The 18,123-nt window shown below is 43.6% G+C and overlaps 1 protein-coding gene across 1 annotated transcript in view; it reads left to right on the forward strand.

The window, feature by feature from the left end:
* DOCK1 (dedicator of cytokinesis 1) overlaps positions 1–1,469 on the forward strand; it is a gene marked incomplete at its 5' end in the record, with an annotated part of 272,626 nt that extends 271,157 nt beyond the window's left edge. Inside the window, one exon of the mRNA XM_080347839.1 lies at positions 1,344–1,469. Coding sequence (XP_080203965.1) covers positions 1,344–1,439 — 96 coding nt within the window. The 3' untranslated portion in view covers positions 1,440–1,469. The remainder of the gene's footprint in view (positions 1–1,343) is intronic.
* Between the last annotated feature and the right edge of the window lie 16,654 nt (positions 1,470–18,123).

Raw genomic sequence — 18,123 nt, forward strand, 5'->3', positions numbered from 1 at the left:
GGTCTTATGCTCAAGTCCCTTCCCCAGTCTTGTTGCTCTTCTCTGGACCCGCTCCAGCACTTCAATCTCTTTCCTGAGCTGAGGGCCCAGAACTGAACACAATACTCCAGGTGTGGCCTCCCCAATGCAGAGCACAGGGGAAGGGTCACTGCCCTTGTCCTGCTGACCACGCTGGTTTGGATACAGGACAGGACACCACTGGCCTTCTTGGCCACCTGGGCACACTGATGCTCATGTTGAGCTTCCTGTCCATTAGTCCCCCAGGTCCCTTTCTGCCTAGCTGCTCTCCAGCCACTCTGCACCCAGCCTGGAGCTGCAGGGGGTTGTTGTGGCCAAAGTGCAGCACCCGGCACTTGGCCTCATTGAACTTCATCCCATTGGAATCAGCCCATTTTTCCAGTCTATAACACATGGGAGCGAAAAAACATCATTATTGTTGGAGGAAAACAAAAAGTGTTGGCTGGCGGAGGGCTGAGCAGGGGAGGAGTCTTAGGAGAAAAGAAAAGAGAAAGAAAACATGAAAAGAGCAGCACTTGTGAGTGTGACGCTGCAGTACAGCCTCGGCGCAGCCATGGGGAAACCAGCGGCTGCGTTGCCAAAACGCAGCAGGAAAGCAGACTGCAAAGTCTGTGAGCAAACTGCAGGGCTCTCCTGCTCTCTGAGACAGATTTCATCGCGTGTATGATTGAACATCATGGAAAAAAGGTCTTAATTTCCATAATGACTTTTTTAATTTGTCCAATTAGCTGGTGAATCTAAGCAAGGGTGCTCTTGTTGGTTTTTTTATGATTTAAAATATGTATATCTGAACAGTCTGGATTTCTGGTGTGAATATTTTAATTATAGCTGAATGTATAATAGTAAATCGCAAGTTACTTATCTCTTTAAATGGTTTCCTTCGTTTCTTTTTAATTATTTCTGTTCTCAATGTGCAAAATACAAAAATAATGGCAAAGCAATGAAGCTGTTGCTTCAAGTTGGCTTTTAAGCTCTGTAGCGCATAGAGACCAAGGCCAATCGATACAGCCCGAGAAATCAATATTCTATCATGATATAAAGTGGGGAATTATAAACTTCTCCAGTGCTTTCAAAAGATTTTTCCTGAAATACTGGGCTAATTAATCAGGAACCCTTGAGAGAGGTTTTTTATTGTCTAAAGTAGGAGTTATATTTTAAGCTGATGGCCGAGAGCGTTGGGTATTCTTAGCAGCATATTCTGCGGAGTAGAAGAGTCGGGCGGCTCCAGACCTCCCTGCTGTCTCTCGCGGTTATTTATGAACCAGCAGATGTTACAGAAATCCATTTGTTGCTAACACGGCCTCTCCTCAATTGTGTTTTTGCAGCACCTGCCGCCTCCGCTCCCCAGCAAGACGCCCCCCCCGCCCCCTCCAAAGACCACTCGGAAACAGACGTCGGTCGACTCCGGGATTGTCCAGTGAAGGAGGAAGCGGGTCTTTTGTTTTCCAAAGATAAAGCTGTAACAATTCATTTCCTTAAGTATTTTATGGTATATAACGTTTACCTCATTCAGGCGTGCAGTATCTAACATTTAGTGCAATGACTTTAACTCGATAAGAAATCCATTTCTAGCCATGTATCGGAAACAACACTACATCACCCCTCTTTCTGGGGTTATTCCCTCCCGGAACTTGAAAGAAATCTGACTTTCTACTTGAGACAGGGAGGTGTTCACCAACTGACAGCACCCTGATCCTAAACCCTCCCCCTGCTTCTTCTGAGTAACTTCAGGCACGTAGGGAGCTGTGGAGATTAAAATGAGAGTTGAATATTTTGTACCTAAAGCCTTTAGGTAGCTGTGGAGTTTAAAACGAGCTGAGTGTTTTGTACCTAACCTCAGTGTGTATAGGAATCGATGAGGATATTCGCGCTGAATTCAGAGCATGTTGGAGGAGGCCTCATGGTGAGAAGCTGCCGTAGGATTCCCCCAAATAACGGTTCTGCCCAGGGCTAAAAATCAGACACAGCTTAGTTGTGAAATGTGCCTTCTCTTTGTAAGAATTCTCCTGTATTACAATAAACCGATGGCTGGTGGGCTCTGTAGAATTAGTCGTTGGTGATCAGTCGTTTCCATTTTCATGCAGTTGGCCGTTCCGGGCGTTGATCGATGGGTAAAGCAAGGAAGCCCATTTGCTGCCGACGGGCACCAACGTATAGGAAAAGAAATACCATAGGCAGAGGGGAGACTTCTGGTCTTTCTGAATGTAGCAGTCGAGTACAAGAATGGGAAGAGCTTTTTCTTTTCTTAAATGTGTAATATTTCATGTGGATTAGGATGAACTGAATGGAATCACTTTGTCCTTGTGCCATCGTTCTGTACAGAGTTTGTATATATGATGGTTTTTAGAATGTTTTAATTTTTATGGTGCCTGCTTTTCGTGTAATAATGAATTAATGTACCTGCAAAGAACGCCTTACATATTTTTAATTTCCTAATTGCTGAAAGTTAAGAAAAACAACAAAAAAGAGGCACTTTTTTCCCAGGTATTAGGCTTTGAGAAACATTGGACAATGATGGGGTGGGGTGTTGGGAGGGGAAAGGAAACTAACTTTATACTCTTAGCATTTTTTATTGCCATCACACTTTCATTTTGTACTATCTACAATCTTTTTACTCTTACGGTAGATTGTTTTTAAATGTACCACTGACTCAAAAAATAAAATACTATTTTAAAAGCTTGTCTAAGAAAATGAATACGTTTCCTTGGTGCCTTTGATCCTCATTGCAGAATTTCAGAAACTATTATACTCCATATAGGGCTACATATACACTTTGGTTTTTTCCAAGCAGTTTTGAGGGAACCTATAATAAAACCACATTCTTTCATCATGGTGTTGTGCTTGTTCCTGCATGCATGTAGTGTTGAGATAAAACATACATTCAGCTCTAGAAGCATCCATCATGTATGCTGTCAATACTTGCAATGAAATCTTACTTATATTCAGAAAACAGGTGAGTTTTAGGTAATATTTTCTGCCTCACGTAGCTGCTACATGATGCAAGTAGCCGGCAGGAGCATGACTTACACAGCAGTAAAACAACAGTGTCGTTACAAAGGCAGAAAGGTTGCCCTTCTCATAAAAAAAGTGGCTCAAACGGTCCGTTTTATATTCTCATAATTTTGCCTTAAAGCGTTGTGTCTCTTTGGATCAAACCAACGCACTTTTTCTTGCAATGTGAGATAACATCAGCCACCAGAGCGGCTCAGAATTTACTGTTAGATATTGTCCTACAATCCCCTCTTTGTTTTTAGTATAAGCTTTGTTCATGGGGAACAAGCCGGGAAGGATTCTTAGCTATACAGTCGATCAGATATTCTTCCCATAGACGATCAATAATGTATTACAACTTTAATTCTGTAAGTCTTTCATTTAATTGCTTTAGAGACCGCTCGTGTTGCCGTGCGGGAGATTGCGCTGGGATGCTGGTGAGTTTCCCTCTTTTCTGTTCCATTTACTTTCTAAAGGATGGGAAGAGGTTTTCACGTGGACCTTTAACTGGATGCTTGTAAATTGCATTTCTGATAATGTGTTTGTTTTCACGCGCCCTTAGCAAATTCCTGTGCCCATGCAAGTGTTATAATTCAGCCCTGCAAGACTCTGCAAACAAGAGCTGCACTTCCAAATTGGTCCTGCAGTACAGACTCTAAATCTGATACGTGTGTATGTTTTACAGATACGCAAGCTGAGACTGGGAATTGAAAACCAGACTCTCAGCTTCACTTTCAGACCCAAATTGTCACCATTTTTACAATCTAACAGCTTCTAGGCTGTAACTCACATAAAAGCCAGCCAGAACGAATCATTACCCTCCTCAAAGTGTTGTAAAAACACATTTCAGCAAATCCAGAAAGTAATGCAGTTACAGTCTCTAAGCAGTGAACAACCCTGGGAAAGCTGTTATTTTTCCTACAGTAACTCTTGCTTTGTCCTCCAGTGCCGTCGTGTCAGAGCATCCTGGTGCAATAGCAATTTCTTGTGACATTATTTGCAGCAAAGCCGAGCTAACGCAGAAGAGCTCAATACGAGGCAATGCTGAAAAAGAAAGTTGTTTAATTTTAACCGAAGTGATATCACTTATGTGTATTCTTATGCTCACAGTGTCACAGGGTGAAGGCACGTGCGTCCAGGTGCTGTGCCCGGGGTTGCTGACCGTCACGTAGAGGACAAGAGCTGCCTGCTGCAACGTCCGCGTCGCATCTCCTGCCTTGTTCTAAGGTTGGTGAACATGTGCTGGTTGTTGGATGTGCTCTCGGTTCCCTTTGGGAGCTGACAGTGACCCTGATCTCTTCAGTCTGTCCCACTTGTGCAGGAATTCATTAGGCAGCACTCAATGTGTTCGATGTCTGTTGTCTCCCCGCCTGGCGAGGATGCTGTACAGCTCAGTTCTGCTCTTCATCTTCCCACCAACACCTATAATGGTTTCGATCACTCTCTTGCTTTCCCCACCTCGATGCCTTGAGTAGTCATCCTGAGCTCCCGTGTCTTCAGCAGCAAACCTGGTGCAGGGCAGTAGCAGGATACACAGGAACCAGGTTTTCACCATTTAAGACAAGTCTTACTGTTCGGGGATTGACCTCCCACCAGATGCCATCCCTTCACTTGGACTTGGGAGCAATACCCCAAGGCTTTGCAGCAAAAATTCTCCTGAAAGAAGAAATCCAGAGGTGTCAAGTTTCTAAATAGTATGAGAAAACAGATTTTCAGTGGCCAGTAATTTTTGCTTCTTCAAAGTTAACTTACTGAAAGTTAACTTAGTGCAAATATAAAAAGGAGAAGCCCTTAATACTGTTTCTCTGAGCCTTACTTGGGGAATGGGAGGATCATTTTTGCAGATGCACACAGTGATTTGCATCAGTCCCATGCAAAACCACAAATGATTTGTTGGCAGCAGTTGTGTGGTTTTAATCAGATTTATTTTCAGTGGGAAGCTCAACGCAAAGGTCAGTTCTTAAGCCGGTTTCTGTAATTGACATTTGTGGTTACTGAAATGGTCTCTGATGATACTACAAATTCTGATTGCAAAAATATTTTTAAATTCAATTTTGTCTTATTGTGGTTATTTTGCTTTACTGTGGGTGTCTATGATACGTGAGTTCACAGAGAAAAACGAGAAAAAATGTTCAGTGCGTATATATATGTGTGTGTTTATGATGTATGAATAAGAGACCTACGCGAGTGTACATACGTAAGTTTCCACGTGCACACACATCTAAACACACATTTTAAATGTAAAATATGTCATTTCATTGACTAGTTGATGTGTCCCACCATCCTACTTCACTTTAGACATCCTCCCTATCAGCTCCTGTGACCTTTTTGGGGACCATTCTATGCGAGGAGCTTGATGTAGTGTTGTTGATGCCAGTTGTCCTGTGATGGACGTTCACAATTACCTATTTTTAGTGAAGGTTCTTTGGATAAACTGGTCATTTATTGTATTTGACACAACCAGGTGAAGCAAGCAGAAAATTTCTTCGAAATATAACAGCTGGTTTGATGTTTAAATACATGTAGACCAGCTTGGAGTCATCCTCATCTTCTGATCCGGCACTTGCCATCCACGTTGCGCTTTGGAAAATTCCTGGATGTCGTTTTGAACAGAACCAAAGCATTTTGTCCCCAAGCTGAAAGGAGAGGGAGGTACGGTGGAAATTGTTTGTTCCTGGGTCTGTCACATTGCGCACGATGTTTCTGTTCATCATCTGTACCTGTCAGAAGCGCACGCCGCCGGCACACAGGTTGCCCTTTGCGTTGCCACTGACTTCCAGCTCTCGCTGGAAACACGCGCTGCCTTGTCTGGCTGCCCCGTCTCTTGTGCAAGTTCTTTGTGTTTTCTTAAAAAGGAAAATGTTTCTTTTGATTTTATTTTTCTTAAGGTTGTTCCTTTCTGGTTGTTCGCTTACTGTTAATGCATCCTTTGAGATGCAGCATTGATCAGCTGCCTGTGGTTTTGTTCAATATATTTATATTCGATGCATGATGCTGGGGGTGCACACGTGGACAAGAGCCACGGGGACACCCCCGAGCTGGAGCAGCTCTGCCCGGAGGATCGTTGGCATTTTTCACCTTGTGACAAAGCAGTGAATTGCAACACGTGTAGACTATGCCCGTGAAGAAAAGACCAAGTGTCGGAGTGATGGCAAACACTGAAATTCAGGGCTTTCCTTTATCCTCAGTTTTCGGCATTAATGAGAAGCGTGAGGTCCAGCAGCTCCGACATTTCACAGAATTGACTGAGTTGGAAAAGACCTCAGAGATCATCAAGTCCAACCCTTGGTCCCACTCCAGTCCATTGACTAGATCATGGCACTAAGTGCCACGTCCAATCTCAGTTTAAAAACCTCCAGGGCCAGTGAGTCCAGCACCTCCCTGGGCAGCCATTCCAATGCCTGACCACTCTCTCTGCACAGAATTGCTTTCTGATCTCCAGCCTAAATGTCCCCTGGCAGAGTTGAAGCCCATGGCCCCTTGTCCTATTGCTGATGCCTGGAGAAGAGCCCAATCCCCACCTGGCTAGAACTGCCCTTCAGGTAGTTCTAGAGAGTGCTGAGCTCACCTCTGAGCCTCCTCTTCTCCAGACTAAACAAGCCCAGCTCCCTCAGCCTCTCCCCAATTTCCTCTTCTGTACTTTTCATGCATCTAGACTGAATTTCAGGCTTGCAATCGCCATCTTCTTGGTGCTGCAGAAACATGGATTGGTAGAAGTACTTGGTTATTGTCTGGGATCTCACCAGCTGTTCTCCAGGGAGGCTATTTATAGGATTTTTAATTTCCCTCAGTTTTGTCATATGCATTCTGCAGACATGAATAATTATTGTAAATCAGGTTTCTTTATAAAATGGCAGATTTTTTATTATTTTTTTTTAAATTTCCAGTGTGTGCAGTATTGTATTCTAGCACTTTAATGTGAAGTTGCTGAATTAAATAACTCGTTTCACATGTACCCGAGCTGGCTCTAGACCGGTGCGTTGGGGACACCGACCGACCCCCTCATGAGACTGAGCTGGATGGTGGCTCCACTCAATCCCATGCTCAGCCAAGCGGTTGCTGTTCCCTTGTGCTGTCTTGTTACAGCTGCGCCTTGATGGATGGTTTTCAGAATCCAAGTTGACCACCTCAGATTCATTACTACCCAAACTCCTCGTCTGCCGTCCCAAACTTGCAGAGATTCTTGTGGGTGGTGAAATGTCGCTATTTGGGGTTGAATCCATGTTGTTTTGGCCATTCACTCAGCTTCTCATTGCACCGTTTGGCTCTGATGCTGTTGAACGTCTGTGTTTGCAGCCCAGACTCTCTTGCAGAGGAGAACTAAACAGGGGAACACCAGCCGTAAGATATTAGCGCCACAGATTCAGTGATGAAACTTCACATTTCCACTGACAGCTTATGTTTAATTTGCATTATTTGCAAACATTCACGAATTATTTTTATGAAGCTTCTTCTGAGTTGGAGCTCCAGGCAGATTTCCATCAGCCGCCCATATCAGCACGTTCTCTTTGTATTTAGCCTCGTTGGTAGATGCTCCCATTTCCATTTCTCAGATTTCTTTTTCCCTTAAAGCGCAAGAAACCCAAACGGCGTTTGAAACGTCGTGTTTGGCAGACGATTGGTCCCAAAGGTGATGTGCACTGCCTTGCTTTGTCTGTCACGCCAAAGGTGTCCTCGCTATGAGCAATCCCCGGTTGTGTGACTTGGAGTCATCAACATGTGAAGGAGCCCTTTGCAAAGAAAGCAGAGACAAAACCACATGCGACGCTGTTTTCCTATAGATAAGGCAATTTTTGTGTGTGTTCTCCAGTCGTTGGCTGTTCTTCCAAGTTTTATATTTATTCTCCTGCCTTATTTTCCTATGGCTGCGCATATACACCCTCAGCGCTGTAATCCCAGCTTAAACAGCTTTCTGTCTCCATCGTTCCTACGAGCAATGACAGATCACTGCACCGACAGTGGAGAACCAAGAAAATGACCTACCAAAAACACCTTGACTTTTAAAAAACAATATTAAGCAGCCCATGGAAATGGATGGGTACCCGGGCACCATTTTAGAGCAGTTTGACACGTGCTGTGTTGAATTGGAAGCGACCGGTGTAGAATCGTATCACTTTGAGAGGTAAAACAACCCCACCAGCTTCAGTCTAGGCAAAACACTTCTCAGATTAGCATAAATTATGCAGTTTAAAATGCTTATTAACATTTGATTTAACATTTTGAATGTTGGTTTGGGAACTGCGTTCCTGTAGCAAGAGAAGAAGTCATTGCAGAGTGCAGGAAGTTCAATTAAGCTGTAATTATTGTTTCTCTGGAAATTATATCTATTTTCCTGCCTTTCGATGGCATGTGCTCAAAACCTATCAGAGAAGAAATCCAAATATATCAACCATGAATTCAATTTCGAAAGAAAAATGCCTTCTTTTGGAAGATGAGATAGTTATCTGCTATTTACTAGTGTTACAGGAGATCTGTCCTGAGGTATTTTTAAAATCATATCGAGATGTGGCTGTCCATAATATCTCACTATAGTGGTTATAGACTTCCTTTTATGAGTTTATTACTGTGTACAATTAGCAAGCCTGTTTTTTGTTGTTCTTTTATGCTGCATTTGCTTCTCAGAGGGAAATAATAGAAAAAATACCTAGAAACAGATGATGGTGAAAAGTGGTGGTGGGCAAATTAATTTCCTCTGTCCCGTGTGAAGTTTCCTGTAGTGTTTGCGTAAGGTCTGCAGCAGAAACCGTGTCTTACATTAGCCAGGTTGCTTAAAGACCTGGAAAAGGTGAATTTCTCTTCTGTTTGATGGCGAATACGATATTGCTCATGCGGTGGTTGTACTTCTAGTCTTTAAAGGCAACAAGGAGGGCTAAATCCTCTCTGAAGTTACAGCTGAACACTGCCAGCTCCACTGAAGTCACCCCTCTGCAGGCAAAACCACATCCTTTGCCCAATATCTAATCAATGTAAAGGTGCCCGCTGAGCATCCGCAGGATAACAAAACTGCAGGGCTGGTACTGATTCTGTGCCCAGAGCACTTGCAGAAATCATTTCTGTATTGCGTTCTTATTTTTCTTGGCACAGATGTCAAACTGCTGCTGAAGGGCGTGAGGTCGCTCTCCTAAAGCGTGGAGGCTGAGGTCCGTGGGACAGACCATGGCCATGACTCTGCTCTCAGCCCATGCATTTCATTATATTTCACCATATCGTTATTACTTCAAGTGGTTTATCTTCCTTGTTTCTTCACCTCCTGAGCTACTTCCCCCTGGTTTTCAGTCAAGCTGGGGTGTTTTTCTCTTGGTACTTTGCTGACAAGAGCAGCACCGACTTCCACACCGGTCCCCGTCCCTTGGCACATGTATCTGTGGTTGGGTCTTCATTTTTCCCTCCTGTATTCTTGGTGCCTACGAGGCTGTTCCAGAGCAGCAGCAGGACAAGTGCCAGCTCTGCATTAGTCCTCGCAGGGTGCGGGACCTTCACCTGGACATCAAGGGTAGGGAGGGCTGGTTTTTGCTGGGACTGGAGCTGCGTCAAGCCCCAGCAGTGTTATCTAACACGGAGTTACCCGAGTTCAGCGGGGATGCTTTCCTCTCCTGCAGGCCATCGTAGTACCGTAAAAAAGCCCAAAGTCTCTGCGTGGAACTGATTTTCTCCAGTGCTCCGTGTTCCTGGCTGACAGCAAACGTTAGCTGGTGCTACGAGCTAATTGGAAGTGACCAGTGACCGCAAAGCCCCGTGTGGGAGCAAACGCTTGGATTCCTTTATTTTTTTTTCTTAAATACTGATGTTTGCATTTAAGATGTTCTTTTTTTCCCCTCTCCTTCTCCCTCTTTCTTGATTCCTGTTATTTAATGAGGGATTTTTTTTTTTTTAAAGGTGTATTTCGTAAAAACAAGGGTGTGCAGTTTGGGTACAGTCTCACCCACCCGTTATGCTTTTGGCAGGAGTTTGGGGACATTTGGGTTTGTGAGGGATAAGTTGTCTGTGCCAGGCTCTGCTTTTGCTGGCTGCTGTGCCTTACACGGGCCTCTTGCCATAGGACAAGGGGTGATGGGTTTAAACTAAAGGAGGGAGAGTCAGGCTGGACATGAAGAAGGAATTGTTGCCCTGAGAGTGGTGAGAGCCTGGCCCAGGTTGGCCAGAGAGGTGGTGGATGAACCATCCCTGAGACATCCCAGGCCAGGCTGGACGGGGCTCTGAGCAACCTGAGCTGGTGAAGATGTCCCTGCTCATGGCAGGGTGGGCAATGGATGGGCTTTGAAGGTCCTTTCAATCCAAACCATTCTGTGATTCTGTACCATGCCATGCGTCATCCCCATGGGATGATCTTGCCTAAAGAAAGGTCTGAGCCCACAGCTTGGCCCCGTGCTGGAGCCTTCGTCAGCTTTGGGAATAGCACCCCCAGCTTGGGCATGGCCCAGAAGCCCTGGGGACCATCCCAGTGGAGATGTGGGGCTTCAGGAGGTTGTTTTCCTGGGATATATTTGGTGTAGTTGTGGGGAGCAGAGGTTCAACCTCACAACACATGGAGGGGGGCTTTTGTCATTCAGACAAAGATGTATTGCAGGCATATATGGTATCAAATGATACTTGTATTACACTGTACTGATAAATAAGTACACATGTTGCATTTTATTTTCACTGTAAGAAAAAGAAAATAGAAGAAAGCCAAGCTCTTACCTATTTTGCCAGATAGTTTATCTGTAGTCAAGCCATAAAATGAACATCACTTGTATTTCTCTTCTGTCTTAAAATGACGAGCAGAGGAAGGCACCTTCAGGTGACAGTGGAGCTAGTGGAAAAACAAAGCAGAGCACACGCTCCTGTGTTTGCTGAGAAACAAGCGAGCATTGGGCAGCTCCCCCGAGGTGCCGTGGTACCCGCACATCGCACAGGGGACAGGGACGGGTGGGCGCGGGAGGAGTGGGAGGGAAAGGCTGTTCATTAAGAGTGGGCAGCAAAAAGCAGCTGGCAAATTTATCTCTATTTCCTAATGTCAGATGAGGAAGTTGAAAATTTAAGGTGCCTTAGGTTAAAATTTCATTTGTTTCACGGGATTTCTCTCAGAGTGCTGTTTCATTTATAAGGAGCTGGATGAGGTGTGAGTGCACCATCCTAAAGCACTTAATCACTTCTCCTTGTTGTTGTCTTTCCAGCATTTGGCTGGATTGTTGTGATGATGGTTCAGAAACTATGTATAAAATAATTGATGCATCATGCATAGATGAGGTTCTTACGGGCATGGTTTAGTGCCAGGATTGGGTTAATGGTTGGACTCCATGATCTTGACAGTCTTTTCCAACCAAAATGATTTTATGATTCTGTGATCCACTGCACATAAAGGGGACCTGTGATAACTCACTGGATGATCCTGAGGGTCTCCCCCAACTGAAATGATTCTATGATTCCATAAAACCAACAGGGAAGGGAGTTGGGAGTCAAGGTGTTGGTCACTCAGGACATCGGTGTCACCCAGGCGTTGGGTGACAACTCAGCAACATTGAGGATCTGGTTGCTGTGTTGGGGAGAGTGGCTGTACCTTTGCTTAGCTAAGGAGTTCTGTATCCTGTGTGTGTCAGCCAATAAATAATTGCTCTCTCATTTAAATTTTCAGCTGCTTGCAGAGTCTTCTTGCACATGGCCAGAGAAGCTGAGCAAACCGTAACAGGTACAATGCACGTTATCAGAGAAAATAATGTTCACTGCCTTTTGTTCATTCCTAGAAATTGGTATCCAGCTATATTTCTCTGAATTTGCTTGAGGGAGAAAAATCGCCACCTTTGAAGAGGCTCTTAAAAGGACTTTGTGGGATTACCTGCCCTAAGTTCCCACCGTCACTGGTTGGTCCGTGTTTAAAATCTCAATATTTAAAATGAGGACTGCAGTAGGAATGAACCATGGAGGTGTTTCTTTTTGCTCACCATTAGAAATACTGAAATTACAGCTCCACTATAAATACTTGTGTTCTGAATATCAAATGTTACATCCAAACGAGGAGGAGGAGGCTCAAGGATTAGACATTTTCATTAGGAAACACCGCTAGCACGGTCTGGGTGTTACTTGTATTATAGAAACTACCACCTGCGTTTTCTAGATAAAATGCTGCTAAATATTAGTGCTGTCATTTAGCTCTTTTCTGCTCAGTCTCAAATCTAAGAGGTGCCTGGGTAAAAGGGAGCAAAACTTGTAAAGTTATCCTGAAATTGGTATTGGCAACTGAGTCTTGCGTTATTTGTGTGAGTTGATACATGAGATTACATGCTAGCTGTTGCTTTTGGGGTTTTGTTGTGTATTTTTTTTTTTCCTTTATCTAAATTAGCCCATCAAAATAAACAACTCCAACTGTGGTATTTAGATTTTTATAATCGCATAGGTATGCATATCTTCTGTATTGCAAAAACAAAAAAGGTAAGTGTATTGAAGTATTGCTCTCTGGGGAGCACATTAGCTGTCTTACTGCTTAAACCTTCTCCATCTTCACGCTATTCTGTGCCTCACACAGTTCTGATCCTCAAACCTCACTTTAGCCTGTTGGTTTTTTTAATCTTTGTTGTCTAGTTTACAGATGGGAAGGATTCATGGAAAGTGAAGTCCGACCACTGGCACACGTAGACCCGTAGGACCTTCAGCCCTTTGAAATCCAAGTGTTTTCCGTAATTCATCCCGTGCACCCCAAAACTTCCCAGTTTTGAGCATCTCCCCCTTCTTCCCTTCTCAAGCTGAACCACCCTAGGAGGGAGAACATCCCCCTGCCCTGGGCAGCTGAATTACTGGGGACATAAGTGACAATGACACTTCCATTCTCTGTGTCTTCACTTCCCACTCTTTACTCTCTAGTTTCTATGGCTTTCTGTGACTTTTCTGTCTCTTTTCAAGGGAATCAAGGCTTTTAGTCACATCAGCCCTTAAATTCTCAGCGCAGAGCTCTACATCTGCCTCCCTGCAGCACGGAGGAGTCGGCAATGCGGTAACAGGCGTACAAGGTGGATTTAAAAGCGTTTTCACTTAAATGGGTTTGATTTTATCATTCTAGATGACCTCCACTTCCCAACACGTTACTCTTATCAGGCACATTGTGGCTGTTAAGAGAAATGGGACTCAACCATTCTGACGAAGTTAAGGGGTAAAAAAATCTGAGGTTTGAATATTTTGGGGTTTGCTGTGAGCATTAGATCATTTTTCCTTTGCTCCTTTATTTACAGAGGAATACTTGTTTGATGCTATCCTGCTAAAAGTTGAACAACAACTGAACGTTAAAATTCAGAACCTGAAATGGATCAATCTTACAATTTCTCTTTTAACTTGAGACTTGTCAGGCTCTATTATTCTCAATACAGTTTGACAGTTCTAGGTTAAAAAGACATCAATTACCTTTTGAAATTACCCTCTCCACTACAGGATTAGCTCTATTTCTGCTGACTTTGGAAGTTCTCTGTGCAAGTAGGTATTTTGGAAGTGGGGAAGGCCTCAAAATGCTGTATATAACTACTTGATTGCACTTGACTGACTGCTTGGCGACAGCCGTGGCACTTGGCTGCAACCCCGTCGTGCTCCTTCATGACCACGTTAGGCAGATATTTTAGTTATTAAGAAAAACTGGCCTGTGTGCGTTTACTGTTGCCATCTCGCTACTCTTGCAATTTGTACGGCTTGTAAATCGGGTATTTTTATGTTGCAGTTATTCTGTTAAACATGCAAAAATTGAATCAGCCTCAAAGGCTGTTGCTGCTGCATAAATACAGGCAGTTCTGTTATGTGCTGTGTAGAAACAACAACAAAGGACAACAAAGATGCTGCAGGGAGTGGAGCATCTCCCGTGTGAGGAAAGGCTGAGGGAGCTGGGGCTCTGGAGCTGGACAAGAGGACACTGAGGGGGGACTCATTCCTGGGGATCAATATGGAAAGGGGCAGTGTCAGGAGGATGGAGCCAGGCTCTTCTGGGTGACAACCAGTGACAGGACAAGGGGCAGTGGGTACAAACTGGAACACAGGAGGTTCCACTTAAATGTGAGAAGAAACTTGTTGGGGGTGAGGGTGTCAGAGCCTGGCCCAGGCTGCCCAGGGGGGTTGTGGAGTCTCCTTCTGTGCAGACATTCCAACCCGCCTGGACACCTTCCTGTGTAACCTCATCTGGGTGTTCCTGCTCCATGGGGGGATTGCACTGGATGAGCTTTCCAGGGCCCTTCCAACCCCTGACATCCTGGGATTCTGTGACACATTCTGTGAAAATCACTTTCCTGTTACAGAGGAGTTTGTCGTGGCTTCAGAATTCCCCACTGGAATGTGATCAAGACCCTTGCAAGTGGTTTTGTTATTCCCTTCTGGGGGTACGTCCCTCTAGTGCATCTCCTGTTCCTAAAATTGCTTTATGAATCAATACCTCTGTTATTCTGGGGGAGGGGCAGGTGGATAACAGAGACAAAGCTCCAAATTTTGTTTCTGACAAGTAACTAGTTGGAGAGGTCTGGGTTTGAGCAATAACCAGGAGTTCCCATGTTCTCCCAGTTCACTTATTCAATGACTGTATTTGACCTGTATCCAACACATTCTGCTCTTACAATCTCCGCTCTCCTTCCAAATCCAGTCAGGCTTTTGTGCATATTTTCAGTGACAGGGGATGAATTGATGCTAGAAATGTCGCCATTTAATTTATAACTAGAAAATAGAGAATGTGGCTGCAAAGCAAATATTGTGACCCAACAACAGAACTGTCCTAGATTCTCACATCTTGTTTTGAAATTTTATGACAGCCTTATTGCCCAAGGGTACAACATAATCACTTTGCAGTTCACTGATATGCTTTCTTTTAGCATCTGTACTAACTGTGTTTTTATCCCTGCTGCATGTAAGAACACTTTGTAATTCTTCAGATGCAAAGAAAAATCCCATCTCAAAGTGTATAGTGGCTGCAATTGTGTTTATTTTAATTTGGAATGTAAATATGCTTTGAAAACTAACAATCTTTCCACCCTTTCACCAACCAAATTCTTCATCGATGATATTGGTTTTCTGTCTTTCCTAAGCATTTGTCCTGGCTCACCCAGTCATAGATTACTCTGTTGTTATATTTTTAAAGAAATCTTCTGGATATCTGAACAACAGGGTCATATTTGCAAATGTTTCTGGTGGTGCCAGGGACTGCAGGATTGCCCCAGCATTAAGTCATGTCCTGCATGGAGGATTTTGGGGGCTGATGGTGTAGCTATAGCAGACTAGATCTGCATATTCCTATTTAAATGTGTATGAAAGTAAAATAAATGGAAACTGCTCTGTTTTTCTGTTAAAGCTGTATGCACAAGAAGGATCAATGTTTTGATCAGTGGTCACTGAAGGGGAAACAACTAAAAATGTAGTTTTTATCCTGAAAAGTGCTTTCTAACAGTGCATTTTTGGATCATATTGAACAGCTTAGTAACACCCAGCAGCTGAGTGAAAAGAACATGTTCTTCCTTGGACTCTGGTCTCCCCGAGAACCACACTTGAGTCTTCCAGGAGCACGTTTATGTGCTCATCTCCTCTGAAATCAAACGCCTTTCACCTCCGTCTTGACGAAACCTTGGCCGCAGTTGAGTTCCTCCGAGCCCCCGCTGCGTGTGGGGAGATGACGAAGAGTGAACCGGACTTTGCTGACAATTAGGAACATCGTTCCAGAGGAAACAAAAATCTCGCTGCCGAGATCGGATCTGACATGTCTCTGACATGCGAGTGGTACGAAGCGACGCGGTGAGATCATGTCCCAGCAAGACCTTGTTCTCCTTGTCCCGACCAGACCTCCACGGAGCTTCTTTGACTCTTCCCCCTCTTGTTCCTAGTTGATAAATTCGATTTTTGCCGATATACTCTTATGCGTCTCTCGGCATCATGACAGCTTTGGGCAGAGGTTATGGATGAGCTTCATGCCCCGGATTGTTTCACCTGGCTTCCCAAGTCTGTCATTGAAGAGAGACTTTATGTCTCAGCATTTCTGTTTTCTGTTGCCTTCAATAAAACACGACCTTCACACGCCCGTGACCAGCACAGTGTCTTCTCATCTTTTATAGGTGCTTGCATTAACCACATTAAAAAAAAAAATACCTGTCAGCAGTGAGCGGTAAGTTTTTTTTGGGAAAAAATCATCCCTAAATTAATAAGTCGTGAAATATTGTACGGTTATAAATTCTGTTGAATTTGGATTGATAGGTGTGTATTTTTTTACAGAAATCCATTGCTGCTTTTGTTTGGGGAGCGTCACAAATGCAAATAAAGCTGCTGCAACCACACTGGAGGCCCCTTTGCTGCAGATGAATGTTGGTGAACCTCATGTGCTGAAACAGCTCAGATAAACCTTCTGTTTACTGCCTATTACTACTACTAACCTCTGGTATACTACCAGAAAAGTAATTAATACATGGGAGAGTAGACTGTTGATAATCTCAAACTTTTCTGTTTCTTTATGACCTTTTGTTTCCTATCTGTGGTTTTAATGGGTCAGCTTGTCTTACAGTGATTAGTTTTCTCATAATTTATATGAATTTCTGACTTTCCAGTTCTGGAAGAGGGGGTGTAGCTGTTATCTTTCATATTCTTTCCTTTCTGCTGTTTTCTTTTTGGTATTTTCTTTGTAGGATACGCATTGATACATGCTTTCCTAGGAAGTGCAGATTTATTTTAATTTTAACCTACATATACTATGCGTTGATTTGTTAGGAGTATTCAAGTAATTTTGAATCTTCAAATTGGCTTTTAAACTGCTTACAAAACAATTGGAACTGCTTTCTCTGTGGCCTTCTACAAGGCAGCGTCAAACCTGACAAAGACCTTGGTTCCTGGAACAAGAAGAGCAAATATAAAGCAGGATCTAAAGAGGTTCAAAAAAGCCACAAGCAATCAAAATACCTTTCTCTAGCTACTTGAGAAGTATCTTTTGTCGAGGTACTTATTATTAAGAAGGATTCAGGGAGCAGTGAGATGTTTATAATATGTAAATAGTCTAGTCCTGAACTTGAGAAAATGAGACCAGTCTGGTTTAGCTTAGCGAATGTTTTAGAAACTTTCACCCTGTGTATCAAGATTTTGAAACATTCCTTCAAAATATTCATACCTGTGCCTGCACATCTCTATTGGGTGTGCAAGCGTTGATATTAATGGCAACATCATGAGTTCTCATATGCTAAATAGTCCCAGCTTTTCACTTCAGAGACGTTTTGCCGAGAAAGTAGCCTGCAGATTTATTTTAGTGGTGTTTTCTTCGTTTTGCACTCCATTTGATGAGTTTGATACTCTGCGCCGCGCTTCCCATTTGTCTGTGTCACAGGGACCGTTTGCTCCACTTACTCCAGAGATCAGGAACCTGTTGAGTAGCACTTGACTCAGCTGGCAGAGGCAAGATTTCACTTAGACCTTTATATAAACAAATATCATCTGTTTTAAGCAACGAAGCGGCTCTGACCAACTGTCTTGTTTCAGGCTGCATCCCCAAAGTGCGTTTCTTACTCAACACCCAGTCAGGAGGAACAATCTTGTCTTTCTGGAAATCAAACTAAATGGTTATATATGCACTGTCGCTACCAGTGTTTTAAACCCATACAAATTCAAGAGTTTTCATGCTGGTTTTTGCTCTCCCAGGCTGTTAATACATATGAGCTATTTTTTGGTTTTCATTGGATTTTTTTGTTTGTATTGTTTTTGATGTTGCAGCCCTGGAAGATGATGCTCCTGACACAGCTCGACACGAAATTTCGGATGCATCCAGAACACACCTTCGTGCAATCTCTCCTTTATACGCTGATAAACACCACCTGTGTGCTTCAGCTCTGCATGGCTGAAATCAGGAGAGGTTTTCACATTAACCCCAGTGGGAGAAAAACCTGGCTTAGAGTGCTCTCACACAGACACGCACACTCAGGTACATTAACCACTCGTGCACATCTCGGATCCACCTGCAAAAATACCACTTTTCAGTCTGAAAACCATTGACTGTAACTGCTCCGTTAGAGCAGGGAAAGGGCGTTTTAACTGTTACACTTCATAATGGTGGCTGATGTCACCTAAAATCGTTTTCCCACCACCTTGAAACTCATGGTACACATTAAAGTAGCACAGTGCACCATTGTGGATACCGAAAACCCTCGACAG

Source organism: Nesoenas mayeri, assembly GCF_963082525.1.
Source record: "Nesoenas mayeri genome assembly, chromosome: 7".
Lineage (NCBI taxonomy): Eukaryota > Metazoa > Chordata > Aves > Columbiformes > Columbidae > Nesoenas > Nesoenas mayeri.